Here is a 15,146-nt window from a genome sequence, read left to right as displayed (position 1 = left end):
TCTTTGGCACTCTACCTGACATCCCGACCTTGCTGCCAGCTCTCTCGCTCCTCTCCAGCTGTCCCTGCCTGCCATGCCAGTGGACCCTAGCCTGGATGAACCCATGCAGCTTGGAGGGAATCGGCTCACCATGGAGGAGAGGCAGCGCAGACACCGCCTGCGTCTCTGCATCTACTTCAGCGAGGCGGCCCACACTATCTCCCGCTGTCCCACTCGACCCTGCCAAGCACCTCCTTGTCGCTCTCGCCACCTGTCGCCTACCGGCCTTCCCTCTAGGCAACGGTCGCCGTCACCACCTGCTGCCGCCAGAATGCAGCTTCAAGGTACGCTGTCTTGGGCCGGGGATCACGTTGACTTTCATGCACTCGTCAACTCCGGCGCAGATGACAATTTTTTGGATGATGTCTGTGTAAAACGCTGTGCTATACCAGTGATTAGGCTCCCTGAGCCCAAGAAGGTTCATTCCCTTGACGGCCGTCTCCTGGCCTGCATTTATTACCAGTCCAAGCCACTCAGCCTCCTACTATCTGGCAACCACCGCGAATCATTGAGTTTCTTTATTATCCCCTCTCTACCTCCTCAAACACAACCCTTGCATTGACTGGCCACGGTCCATGGTCCTCAATTGGAGTTTGTTCTGCAACACCCATTGTCTCCGCTCTGCTGCCAGCCACTCGTCACCCTCTTTGCCTACCCAACCGGGGATTATCGATCTGTCGGGAGTACCTTCCGTTTACCACAACCTTAGAGCCGCCTTTCGCAAGGACAAAGCCCTGTCCCCAACCCCCCCCCCCCCCCCACTGCCCTTATGACTGTAGCATTGACCTCCTCGCGGGGGCCGCTTTACCCTCATCCCGCCTATATAACCTCTCTAAACCCGAGATGAAAGCCCTTGAGTACCACATCTCCTCCCCTCTCTCTGGACCCTCCTCCTCACCCCTTGCTGCGGGGTTCTTTTTCATCGAAAAGAAAGACGAAACGCTACGTCCCTGCATCGACTATCGCGCCGTCAATCAAATTACGATAAAAAATAAATACGCCCTACTCCTACTGGACTCCGCCTTTACACCCCTTCACACTGCCAAATTCTTCACCAAGCTTGACCTCCGCAATGCCTATCACCCGTGCGCATTCGAGATGGTGATGAATGGAAGACGCCGTTTAACACACATATCGGCCACTTTGAGTACCTGGTAATGCCCTTCGGTCTCACAAATGCCCACGGCGTCCAAAACTTAGTCAACGACATCCTTCGCATTATGCTCAGACGCTTCCTTTTTGTATACCTCGATCATCTATTCCCCTTCCCTTGAAAGACACAACCAACATGTACGCCTGGTTCTCCAACATCTCCTGGAGAACAAATTATTTGTTAAGGCTGAGAAATGCTGTTTTCAGGCATCATCCACCCAGTTTCTGGGGTTTGTCGTGGAAAAGGGCCAGCTTAGAGCTGACCCTGCCAACATTCAGGCGGTAACTAACTGACTGGTCCCAATCTCTCGCAAGCACCTACAAAGGTTTCTAGGGTTCTCCAATTTTTACCGCCGTTTCATCCGCAACTTCAGTCGCATCGCAAAGCCCCTTAACAGACTCACCTCCTCCAACATCCCGTTTGTTTGGACCCCGGAAACAGACTCCGCTTTCAAAACGCTTAAGGCTTTTTTCCCTTCTGCACTTGCCCTGGTTCACCCTAACCCTTCTTTGTCGAGGTCGATGCCTTGTCCCTTCTTTTCCCGACGCCTGACACTCCAGCTGAACGGAATTACGACATTGGCAACATGGAACTCCTGGCCGTCGTCCTGGCCCTCCAAGAGTGGAGGCACTGGTTGGAGGGGGCGGAACTCCCATTTACAGTCCTCACGGATCACAAGAACCTGGCCTATCTCCGCTCCGCTCATAGATTCAACCCCCGCCAACCCAGGTGGGCCCTGTTCTTCACCCGTTTTAACTTCATTATTACCTTCCGCCCAGGATCCCAGAACACTAAGTCGGACGCCTGATCCCGCATTTACGCTGCCCCCACCAAACAGACCACCCCAGAACCTATCATCCCTAACCCTTGCATCCTCAACATCCACCTCGACGCCTGTTTGTCACTCCCAGACTCCGCTCCGACATGTTATGCAGGGCCCACAGTTCCAAGCTGGCATGCCAACCCGGTATCAACCGCACCATTTTCCTCCTTTTCCAACGTTTTTGGTGGCCCACCCTCCGAGCAGACGCCAAGAGGTTTGTGGTTGCCTGTGCAGTCTGCGCCCGGAACAAAGCCTCCCACCAGGCCCCCGCTGGACTCCTCCAACCCCTGCCCATCCTGTCCCGGCCCTGGTCCCACATAGCCGTGGATTTTGTTACTGGTCTCCCCTCTTCAAGCGGCAAGACCACCATCCTCACCATCGTGGACAGATTTTCAAAGATTGTCAAAGATGACCAAGGTTCAATTCCACCCTCGGCCATCTCTGTGTGGAGTTTGCATGTTCTCCCCGTGCATGCGTGGGTTTTCTCCAGGTACTCCGGTTTCCTCCCACATTCCAGAAACATGCTGGGTTAATTAGCGACTCCAACTTGTCCATGGGTGGGAGTGTGGGTGTGAATGGTTGTTTGTCTGTGTGTGCCCTGTGGTTGGCTGGCCACCAGTCCAGGGTGTACCCCGCCTGAGCAACAATGAGTTTTCAAATTTCACAAATCTCTTCCTTGCAGTTCACGTAAATAAGTGTGCCAGGAAAAACGTGGTCCTGAAAGTACTCACATGATATTTGTGTTTAAAATCTCTATAATACAATGAAAAATATGACCTGGAAGTCAAGGGATTTACAAGGGATCATCTCGGAGGAATGAAGGAGCACGATACAAATTGTTCATCGTTCTGTGTGCTTTCTTTGAACAAATAAACCACCCACACAGATCACCACATATACATAAAGAAAAATACACACAAATAATAAAGACGATTTAAGGATTTCTAAAAAAAAAAAAAAAAAAAAGATGGCTCTCTTCATCGCCCTCCCCAAGCTCGTCTCTGCCCTGGAGACCGCTCAGCTCCTGGTCCACCACGATTTCACGGCATTCCGTTGGAGGTGGTTTCTGATAGAGGTCGCCAGTTCTCGTCCGCAGTTTGGAGGGCTTTTTGCAGGTCCCTGGGGGCAACCCCCTGCCTCACTTCCGGCTACCACCCACAGAGTGACGATCAGACGGGACCAACCAGGACCTGGAGGCTGCCATCCAGTGCGTCTGCCATCAACAGCCAACCACATGGGCCACCAATCTTCCTTGGATTGAGTATGCTCATAACTCCCTGATCAGTTCCGCCACAGGCTTGTCCCCATTCCACGCCACCTATGGTTTCCAGCCACCAGCATTCCCCTCCTTGGAACCGGATTCCACAGTCCCGTCGGTGGCCGCCCACCTCCGCCGGGCACGCTCAGCCCGGCACAACACCCGCTACGGTGTTCACGTCAAGGACATCTGAGCGGAACCAACGGGTAGCCAACCGCCACTGCACATCTGCCCCTCACCACCAGGTGGGACAAGAGGTGTGGCTGTCCTGCTGTGACCTGCCTCTCGCCATGGACTCAAGAAAATTGGCCCCCAGGTTCATCCGCCCTTACCGCATCACAAGGGTCATCAGCAGGGTCTCTGTCAAGCTGCGCCTCCCACAATCCTTCAAGTGCAACCCGGTATTCCATGTTTCTCGCATTAAACCTGTCACCCTCAGCCCGCTCAGCCCCCCGAGATGCCCCCCCCTCCACCCAGGCTAGTCAACGGTCACCCTGCATTCACAGTCAAGGCAGTTTTGGACGTGAGCAGAAGGGACAGGGGCTTCCAGTATCTGGTCAACTGGGAGGGATACGGCCTAGAGGAGCGCTCGTGGGTTGCGAGGTCCCTTATCCTTGACCCACGCCTCCTCACCAACTTTTACCGCCGGTTTCCTGAGAAACCAGGAGGCGCTCGTGACGATCACCTGTTGCCTCTTGTGGTGCTCGCCCTCTCTCTGTCTCTCTCTCCAGTCTATCGCCCGCCTGGAGCTGGGACAGCTGGACGCACCTGTTCCCCATCAGACCGCTCCGCTACTTAGGTTGATTGGAGGCAGCTGGGAGTCGCTGGTTCTTTGGAACTCTACCCGACATCCCGACCTTGCTGCCAGCTCACTCGCTCCTGTCCAGCTGTTCCTGCCTCCCATGCCAGTAGACCCTAGCCTGTTTCCTCATCCTGGTGTGCCTCGTCCACCAGCGCCCTTAGTTTGTTCCTCTTTTCTTTTGTTATTAAAGAACGTTCAACTCCTCCAACCTGCATCTGCATTCTGTGGTCCGCTACCGAGGACTCGTAACAGTGAATCGTTGTTTGTTTATATGTGCCCTGTGGTTGGCTGGCGACCAGTCCAGGGTGTACCCTGCCTCTCGCCTAAAGTCAGCTGGGATAGGTTCCAGTATGCACTGGTGAGGATAAGCAGTACAGAAAATGGATGGATGGATGTATTAAACTAATCGAAAAGTTCCAACTTTGTTGTACAAAGCCAAAGGTAAGCGGTACCGTATCTTGAATCAAAAACTGTAAATGTGTCTTACCCACATTTTTAAAAATGTAAACAATTGTGTAACAGTAACAAATTGGTATGTTATGGTATCATTTATGAAGAACATGCATACAGTGGATTCATGTTACAATTCACAATTCCACATGTCTAAAAAGGAGTAGTAAGAAGCAGAGTTTATTTAATGGTACCCCCTTGCTAATACATTTGTCCACTTACTGTATTCAACAAGTGCTATTTACCAAAGTAACTCAACACACATAAAATAACAGCTCAACAGCCTGCCATCTCACGGCCTCCTTCATCGGGTGGAATCAAATTACGTGGCTTCTTATGTTTGTTGTGTTGCCAAAATTTTATTTTAGCGTGACACAGCTTAAATATAACTTTCCGCTGTCAACATTGGAGAGGCCAAAGTGTTTCCATGAATTGGAAGGAGCTGCGTAGATCTCACTTTAACTACTAATTATCACTCAATTTAATACACGATTCACACAGACACACAAAGAGGATAATGCAAGATGTTGCGGGGGATGACTCTAGATGAGAAAAAACACACGCCAAATGACAACATAAAGCAACAGGGGAGCAAAGGGTGGGATAGTGCATGTTGACAAGAAAAGGTTAAAAAAAAAAAGGCTATGAGAGTACCTAGATGGACACCAACCTGCATTCTGTTAAGCACTTCATTTTATTCAGTCTTCCTTTCACTTTCAGGGTGAATTAAGCCTTGAATTAATTATTAGTGTGAATTATTCATCCTCAGTAAAGGCTTAAAAGGGATTAACTTTGGAAAGCTGACTAGCTTTCGTTGAAAAGGCCACAGATATGATAAAACACATGCATATCATAATAACAATTGTCCGTCCATCCATCGTCTTCCGCTTATCCAGGGTTGGGTCACGGGCGCAGCAGACTTCCCTCTACCCAGGTACTTCGTCTAGCTTCTCCTGGCGGATCCTGAGGTGTTCCCAGGCCAGTTGAGAGACATAGTCTCTCCAAAGTGTCCTGGGTGTTCCCCGAGGCCTCCTACTTGTCAGACATGCCCTGAACACCTCAGGGAAGCATCAGAAAGGCAGACCAGATGCCCCGGTCACCTCATCTTCTCCCAATGCAGAGATTACTACAATTACAATGCAGAGACTACTCAATTTCTCTCAGATGAAAGTGCATCTCATCCAATCTCTGAGGGAGAGCCAAGCCACCCTATGGACCCACGATATTGTCCTTTCGGTCACTACCCATATCTCATGGCCATAGGTGAGGGTAGGAATGTAGATCGACCAGTAAATTTAGAGCTTTGCCTTTTGGCTCAGCTCTCTCTTCACCACAATGAAACAATGCAGAGTCTGCATCACTGCAGACGCCGCACAAATCCACCTGTCGATCTCTTATTCTATCGCTCCCTAACTCATGAACGTGAGCCTGAGGAACTCCTTCACTTGAGTCTCATCCTCGGCTTGGAAATGGCACTCCACATTTTTGCAGGCAAGAACTATGGACTCGGACTTGGAGGTGATGATTCCCATCCCAGCTGCTTCACACTCAGCTGCGAACAGAATCAGTGAGAGTTGAAGGTCCCAGCTCGATGAAGCCAACAGGACCATATCATCTGCACAAAGCAGAGACCTAATCATGAGGCCAACAAACCGGAACCCCTCAAAGCCCTGGCAGTGCCTATGAATTCTGTTCATAACAATAATGAATCGATGACAAAGGGCAGCCCTGACGGAGTACAACCTTCACTGGAAAAGGTCAGTATGCTAGCAATGCGGAAAACCTAATCACGATTGTTTTCATAAAATATCTTCCAATTAAAAAATTATGATTGATAAAATAATATATTTTATAAGGTATCGTTAATTTCACCGCTTAAAGGCAGCACATTGTTCAAGTACCCATTTGAGAAATTGTGTGTGCTGGGGCCATCTTGGTTTTAGCCCACGATTAGCTTTTTTTGGTTTTCTTGATTGCCGTTAGAGAATCCTGAGGTGAGTCAGGTTCGTTGTAATATTCAGATATTATGTTGGCTTGCCATCAAAGCTCACTTCTGGTCATGTGACAGCGACGTGGCAGTAGTGGGTCAGTGACATCATCGTTCTCGTATTGTCTGTATAGGAGTAGCAGATACTGGCTGTGATATCTTCATATATCATCCAAAAAGAAATAAATTTAGCTCCCGTTTGGGTGGCATTATTTCAGAGCAGGCAACAACATCTTGTCTCTAGCATAGTGACAGCACAACTGATAGCTCCTCCATGCAACATACATACTCCACAGATACCTAACATTAAGGACATCTTGGGGAATTGAAGACTAACAACAACCAAATATACACTTACAGCACACAAGCCGAGAGCACCCGGTCGCGGCTGTCCGTGTGAAAAAGATTACAACATGCATCCTGCAACATATTGAGAGGGTGTTATATTTCATCATAACCACACAGGCAGTGTGTGATGCAGCTGTACCAAAGGTTGTGGCCGGTCAATGTGGCAGTCATTTGGTTAATGTTACTGTATATTGTAAGTGGCATACCTGTTTTATGATGACTTCATAGAATAAGACAAAAATACATTTAAAAGTGCTCATGCTGCCCCTGATGCATAAGTGACTGAGGTAATACAAGCATGAACAGCTGTCTTGTCAAATGCACCGTACCTTATGAGAGAAATTTACCAAGTAACTTGAGATACAAACTGAAATAGAGGCAAGCTGAAGAAAACCTAACAAAGTGGAGGCAGTGCGACCAATGCATGAGCCATTTTTAATTTGTCAATTACACCGTGTATGTGAATGAGGCATTGCTCAGCTCCTGTGTGGCTGCTACCATCTCAGGAGAGGCGTTCACTGTGTGTGACTGGCCAATCAAGAGTGAATACATAATGAACATTTTCTTTAAACTCAAATGTGGATGCTGATTAAATGTATTCATTTCATACTCGTATGTGGCAAAAATGCATTATCAATGAGTATCCAGCTCCATCCATCCATTGTCTACACCGCTTATCCTCGTTAGGGTCTTACCGGGGGTAATGCTGGCCTATCCCAGCTGTCTTCGGGCGAGAGGTGGGGTAAACCCGCGACTGGTCGCCAGCCAAACACAGGGCACATAGAGAAAAAGAAACATTCACACCCACATTCATACCTATGGACAAATTGGAGTCGCCAATTAACCTAGCATGTTTTTGGAATGTGGGAGGAAACCGGAGTATACGAAGACAACCAACGCACAGGGAAAACATAAAAACAAACACAGATGCCCAAGCGGAGAATGCAACCCACATCTTCCTGATCTCCTGACTGTGTGGCCAACATGCTAACCATGAATTCATAACCACCATCGGCCACTGTGCAGTCCGAGTATCCGGCTCATCACGAGTAAATATGCCTCAATTTGTGTGTTTTCTCATGGATGTTGTGCAACCCAGAGTTTTGCTTAACCAAATAATTTTGCAATGGAGATTAGGAAAGAAGAGGGCAAGAATTTATTCCTAATTGTTGTGTCTCCTAGGGGTGATCCCAATAGGTTCCCAATAATTACTCCTGTGATTATTGTGCACTGTCCAGTTGTTTCACTTACTTTTATCATCACAGAACTGATGAAGGCAAATTTATGTATTTTTTTTAACTTGGTAGTCCAATTAAAGTCTTTCTACCTTAGCATGCGAACCAACGCTGGTATCCCTCCGGACTTGAATATGACCTGCAGTCCCTCACTCTGGTGTGACAGACTGTGGAGGACGCTAGCTGTGCAACGAGCTGTTTCCATGTCAACTGTTGTAGTCATGGCGCGAACCACCGCACCTATCATGGTCGGGGACTGCACCAGAACCCGGCGACTGGCCTCCTTACGAGTGAGCTGGTTGACTATCATGGCTGCCTTGTTCACCACAACCTAGTAAGTGCAGCAAGAAATGTGTTAGGGATGGGTTTGTCATATGGTCAAAACTAAAATAGAAGTCAAGATTTGTTGTTAATCAGTCAACCTTTCTATAACAGCAGATGTATCATAAATTACAGTGAATGGTTTATTCTTTAATAATATGCAATAATAAATGCAATATATATTCATAACCATTTGTGAGCATACATTTCTACAGCCCTATAATCTATGCAAGTCATTTTCAAATTCTGCCCGGGGTTTTGTAGAAATATATTTCCAGACATTTAAATTCATTTTTATGATAAATGTTTCTCATTCTTCAGGTAAGTCTGCTTCTGTCTCCCTCATAAAAGAAAAAAGCTATAATATTGCAATTATTACAATTCAAATTACAGAAACATTACACAGTCTGGACACAACATGTCATGTGGATTTATTGCATGTTCACGTCAAACTTTTGCATTACAAATTTGGGAAATCATATTTAATATTTAATGTGTTGTGATCACTTCAATGCTCTGAGAATACAACGACCTATGTATGATGTATGAATGAACAAATCCACAGTAAAGTGAAAGTGGCAGGAAGTACCGGATCATCATCTGCAAGCAGCTTAGTGAGCTCCGGCACTGCTCTCGTTGCCAGCTCTGCATCATCCTGGTAGTTGATCAGGTGGACTATAGCTGTCTTTAGTAACTGTGATGGCTCAGCCAATCTTTGCACATTGCTCTGTTGTGTGGCATCCGATTGGAGAGGCATGGCTACCTCTCCCTCCACCAGCGTCTCTGGAAACATGGCAGCCCTGACACGCTGAGCCCGGGTTAGTGAGTACTGAGCATCTAAATCTGGGGAAATAAATTGTGACACAGAAAGCATGAAGTGACACCATCCATTGATGACCACAGTGGACTTCAGATGACTGGGTCACATGTCGGGGGACATGTATTCTATGCAGATAGTATTTAATGTGATACGATCATTGATACAATCAAATTAATGATGTCAATTAGTTATTGCTTTGGAGGTTGAGGTAACTTCTAACTCTGGATGCCAGTTGACTGCTATGACTGGGCGACTAAGAAAATGAACTGAGGACAACAAACTGAAACCGACATACCCTAAGTCTGAGAAAATATTTTTGTCTTTACTCTTTTCAATGAAAGTGAATATGGCTATGTTCACACTGGAGGGTCTTCTTCTTTCTCTTTCAGCTTTCCCCTTCAGGGTCCTCCATCCAATCCTCTTTGGTCTTCATCTACGCCTCCTATCTGGCAGCTCTAAACACAGCATCCTTCAACGAATATATTCACTATCTCTCCTTTGGACATGTCCGAACCATCTCAACCATTGTCAACATTTTCTTTACCAAATTGTTTTGCATAGGATATTTTAACAAGGCGATTGGATATGGCAGTTTGTGGGGAACTTGTAGCGACGTCTGTTCCGAGCAGCGTGCGGGTATAAGGGGACCGCAGCCAAGAGTGATAGGACATTGAGCTGCGTTAATGACACATATTGTTATAGTCAATATCAATGTGTACCTTTCCCTCACATTTGCAGGACAAAATGTATAAACATGAAAAAAAATCCAAACAAAATTACTCAAATGATTGAGGGAAATAAGTATTTAATCCCCCAGCATGATTCTATGGTGTACAGCCTCTCAATGCCTTGGCGTCTTCATGTACACTTTGCATCCTGTTGTTTGGGTCAAATTCAGCATTTCTTTGCCTCCAAACACATCAAGTCATGTTGATGCCAAAGACCTCAATTTCGGTGTGAACCGACCACATCACATTCCCCTACACGTTATCTGAATCATTTATTTGTGTTAATTGGCAAACTTCAAATGAGACTGTACATGTGCCTTATTGAGGAGGTGGACCTTGTGGCCGCTGCAGGATCTCAATCGATGACAACAAAGTTGTACAACAAAGTTTTATTCATGCTTTTCATGGTGACTGTGATGCCAGATCCTTCCTTATAATCAGTGTTGGGCAAGGTTACTTTAAAAAAGTAATTAGTTATATTTACTCGTTACTTCTCCAAAAAAGTAACTGAGTTACTAATTGAGTTACTCACTACAAAATGAACTAGTTACCAGTAAAAGTAACTATTGCATTACTCGCCCCTGATCCCCCCCAAGACGTGGACAATTTTATTTTTTCAAAGACATAATGTACATTTGACGTGTACATTTTTACCTTTCACCTCAATGAGGTTAAAGTAGTGTCTGTACTTCCCTTTGGCAAACGCTGTATTCTCACTCAATGTGCTCTAAACACCCACCCACCCAAGTTCTCTGATTGGCTGAAGACGCAATCTTACTAAACCTTAGCCAATCCTCATTGCTTATGTGGTTATCTCACAGCCCTCCCTTGTCACTCTGCAACATGAAGTTGGTGATATATTTTTAGGCGGCTTCAGTAACGTGCAGTAACTGGGTGTCGAAAATAGTAACGGTTTTATGCTGACAGTAATAGTAATTAGTTAGATTACCCGTTACTGAAAAAGTAATGGCGTTGGTGGCGCCGTTTATTTAAACGCTGTTATTCCCATCACTGCTAATAATTGTCAGTATCAAGCATGCACTAATGTCAGGGTTGGTTAACCATAGATTCCAGAAGCACAAGGAGTGGTGGTCTTAAGTTTGGATATTTTGTCCTGAGGACTATTTAATTTAATCTCATCTTACTTCACCTGGTGTGTGTGCATGTGCCTGATGAATCAAATCAGTATGGAACTGGAGTAATTTCAGTTCATGATGAATCAAAACTTTGGCATAAGGCAGGACTAACAGACCTGAAAATGAACATAGCAGCAATGAGGATTGTTCAGACATGACGCTTCAATCATTCCAAAGAGAATTTCAACATATATTATTAAGTGCACGACAATAGCATTTTCTATTTTTCAATCTGCAGTTTGCCTGGCATATTGCCTGCTCAATTTCACCGACATGATTTTGGCTGTAAGCAAGTGTAATATGTAGTCCTTTGAGGAAATATACTGACGTGGAGAAGCTGTCCGAGGAAATCAATACTGCATATCCACACAAGAAATAAACTTGCTTTTTCCTCACATTTTTACAAGGATTTACATTTTTTTGATCCAAACAAGGCACTTATTTCTCTCAAATCAGTTATTATTGTGTGTGTTAGACATAACACACACTGATTACTGAAAATGACTATTGCACACTATTGCTGTCATCTTTTCACTTGCTAATTTGCTATTTTTTTTCAGACCTTTTTATTGAGTTATGGAGTGATGATACACCACAAAGAAAGCTTTCTAGATTGCTCAGAATCTGCACCTATTCCAGCTGTATTTCCATGGCTATCCAGAACGGTCTGTTAATTTGTTCTACACACGGCCCGCCTGCGGCACGCCCACTCTGCTGTAATTGGTCATGCTCCCAAGCGCTCCTGAGGATTTCAGGGCTACTGCTGAACCCCGCTTTTTAATTTTGACAGTACGGGAGCTACTGGTAGTTCATGAGTCTAGAGACTCCTGATTTACCGTGTATGTTCTCTAGGAGTGGTAACGTAGGTCCGTGTTTACTGAGTGCAGACAATCTTGACACAACAACAGTAGTGTAAATTTGGTCAGTAAATGTTTTTTGCAGGGCTATCAGTATTTTTGACAAAAATTTTGTCTTGGCTTTCGTACACTGTCTTGCTTATTGAACAATATTGTCTGTGGCAAATGAGTCAATTTTCCCTGTACCATAACATTCCACGTAATCAATTGCCCATAGTGCCAAATGTGTTGCTGACACTCTGTCCATACATTTTTTGTTGAGTGCAACTACTAAATAAAACGCCACGGGAAGAAAGTTGTTACTGCTAGCTATTTGTTAAAGAAGTTGAGAAACACTATTGAATTCTAGAAAGAACTTATCGCAAGCTACCAAGATAGTGTCCGCATGGCCAGTCTTGCTTGGCTGCATGGTAAGTAACAAAACAGATCAGAAGAAATAGTTGTTGGTATGCATTCTTTCATGTCAATTCTCTATTGTCTGCATGCCATCATCCATTTTCCTCTACTTATCCGGGTCCGGGTCGCGGGGGCAGCAGTCTCAGTAGGGAAGCCCAGACTTCCCGGTCCCCGACCACCTCCTCCAGCTCCACCGGGAGGACACCAAGGCGTTCCCAGGCCAGCTGTGAGACATAATCCCTCCAACGTGTTCTAGGTCTGCCCCGGGGCCTTTTACCGGCTAGGCATGCCCGGAACACCTCACCAGGGAGGCATCCGGGAGGCATCCGGACTAGATGCCCGAGCCACTTCAACTGACTGTGAAGGAGAAGCGGCTCGACTTTGAACCACTCCCGGATGGCTGAGCTCCTCACCCTATCTCTTAGGGTGAGTCCAGCTAGCCTACAGAGGAAACTCATTTCAGCCGCCTGTATCCGCGATCTCATTCTTTCGATCATGACCCAAAGCTCATGACCATAGGTGAGGGTGGGAACATAGATCGACCGGTAAATTGAGAGCTTTGCCCTCCGGCTCAACTCTCTTTTCACCACGACGGTCCGGTACAGCGACTGCATTACTGCCGAGGCTGCACCAATCCGTCTGTCGACCTCATGCTCCCACCTTCCCTCACTCGTGAACAAGACCCCGAGATACTTAAACTCCTCCACCTGGGGCAGGACCTCATTCCCAACCCGGAGGGAGCGCTCCACCCTTTTCCGACTGAGAACCATGGCCTCTGATTTGGAGGTACTGAGTCTCATCCCAGACGCTTCACACTCAGTTGCAAACCGTCCCAGTAAGCACCACATCATCTGCAAATAGAAGAGATGAGATTCTAAGGCCCCCTAACTGAACTCACTCAACACCTTGGCTGCGCCTAGAAATTCTGTCCATGAAAATTGTGAAGAGAATCGGTGACAAAGGGCAGCCTTGGTGGAGGCCACGTTTACCGGAAACAGGCTCGACTTACTACTGGCAATGCGAACTAGACCTGCCCCGTTTGTACAAGGACCGGATAGAGCGCCACCAATCCCGTACTCCTGGAGCACCCCCCAAAGGACGCCACGATGGACATGGTCAAATGCCTTTTCCAGGTCCACAATGCACATGTAGACTGGTTGGGAAAACGCCCATGCACCCTCAAGCACCCTCGTGAGGGTGTAGAGCTGGTCCTGTGTTCCACGACCAGGACGAAAACCACATTGGACCTCTTGTAACAAAGGTTCGACCAACGGTCGTACCCTTCTCTCCAGCATCCTGGAATAGACTTTCCCAGGGAGGCTGAGGAGTGTGATCCCCCTATAGTTGGAACCGGCACCTCCGGTCACCTTTCTTGAAAAGGGGGACCACCACCCCGGTCTGCCAATCCAAAGGTACTGTTCCCGACTTCCACGCAATGTTGAAGAGGCGTGCCAGCCAAGACAGTCCCTCAACATCCAGAGGCTTGAGGAATTCTGGGCGGAACTCGTCCACCCCCGGAGCTTTGCCACTGAGGAGCGTTTTGACCACCCCAGATACCTCAGCCACGGTGATGGTACTGTCCACGTATGTGTCCTCAGACTCTGCTTCCTCTATGGAAGGTATGTCAGTGGGATTGAGAAGGGCCTCAAAGTATTCCTTCCACCGTCCGACTACATCCCCAGTCGAGGTCAGCAGGCCCCCGTCTACACTGTAAACAGTGTGGACCGGGCACTGCTTCCCTTTTCTGAGGCGCCGGACAGTTTGCTAGAACCTCTTCGAGGCCGACCGAAAGTCGTGCTCCGTGGCCTCACCGAATTCCTCCCACACCCGAGTTTTTGCCTCGACAAACACTGAAGCTGCGAGCCGTTTGGCCTGGCGGTACCTGTCAGCCGCTTCTGGAGTCCCACAAGCCATCAATGCTCAATAGGACTCCTTCTTCAGCTTAACGGCAGCCCTGACCTCTGGTGTCCACCATCGGGTTCGGGGCTTGCCGCCACGACTAGCACCAACCGCCTTGCAGCCGCAGCTCCGGTCAGCTGCCTCAGCAGTGGAGGCAGGTGAAGTCTCCCAGTAGTCACCAGCTGGGTGCTCTCTAGCACCCTCCTGATGGACTCCAAGAAGGCCGGGTACTGCGAACTGCCGTTTGGCACGTACGCACAAGGACACTTTCCACAGCCCAAAGGCGTAGGGAAATGACCCTCTTGTTCACGGGGCTGACTCCAACACAGAGGCACCAAGCCAGGGCGGTATTAATAAGCCCACACCAGTTCCCAGCTTCTCCCCTGCAGCAACTCCAGAGTAGAACAAGGTCCAGCCCCTCTCGAGGAGTTTGGTTCCAGAACCCAAACTGTGGGTCGAGGTGAGTCCGACTATGTTTAGTCAGAATATCTCAACCTCTCACACAAGTTCAGGTTCTTTCCCCACCAGAGAAGTGACATTCCATGTCCCAAGAACCAGATTTGGCCGCCGAAGACCAGGTCGCCCAGGCACCCACCCTTGACCGCCACCCAACACACAATGCACCAGACCCTCATGCTTGCTCCCGTGGGTGTTGGGTCTACGAGGGGGAGATCCCGTGTGGCTTCTTCGGGCCCACGGGTGAAGGCCCGACCACCAGGCGCTCGCCTGCGAGCCCCTCTCCCCGGCCTGGCTCCAGGGTGAGGCCCCGGTATCCCAAATCCAGGCGAGGTACGGTTCCTCCTATTGCTTTTGTTCATAAGGGTCTTCTGAATCACTCTTGGTCTGTCCCGTCACCTCAGACCTGTTTGCCTTGGGAAACCCTTGTTTGTATGT

General features: G+C 47.8%; 1 protein-coding gene across 3 annotated transcripts in view; it reads right to left on the bottom strand.

Moving 5' to 3' along the window:
* Window positions 1-15,146, bottom strand: part of LOC131103798 (junction plakoglobin a-like) — a 130,350-nt gene that overhangs the window by 31,918 nt on the left and 83,286 nt on the right. For all 3 annotated transcript variants that reach the window (XR_009119684.2, XM_058050342.2, XM_058050343.2), the window contains 2 exons: window positions 9,006-9,259; window positions 8,188-8,426 (listed from right to left, as the gene is read on the bottom strand). Coding sequence is in view for 2 of the 3 variants with exons in the window: in XM_058050342.2 (XP_057906325.1) it covers window positions 8,188-8,426; window positions 9,006-9,259 (493 nt within the window). In the remaining variant the exon portion in view is untranslated. The remainder of the gene's footprint in view (window positions 1-8,187; window positions 8,427-9,005; window positions 9,260-15,146) is intronic.

Source organism: Doryrhamphus excisus, linkage group LG16 (genome assembly GCF_037039965.1).
Source record: "Doryrhamphus excisus strain RoL-2023G ecotype Guam linkage group LG16, RoL_Dexc_Guam_v1.1, whole genome shotgun sequence".
NCBI classification, from domain to species: domain Eukaryota; kingdom Metazoa; phylum Chordata; class Actinopteri; order Syngnathiformes; family Syngnathidae; genus Doryrhamphus; species Doryrhamphus excisus.
The sequence above is the reverse complement of the archived record's forward strand: the minus strand, read 5'-3'. Positions and strand labels throughout refer to the sequence as shown.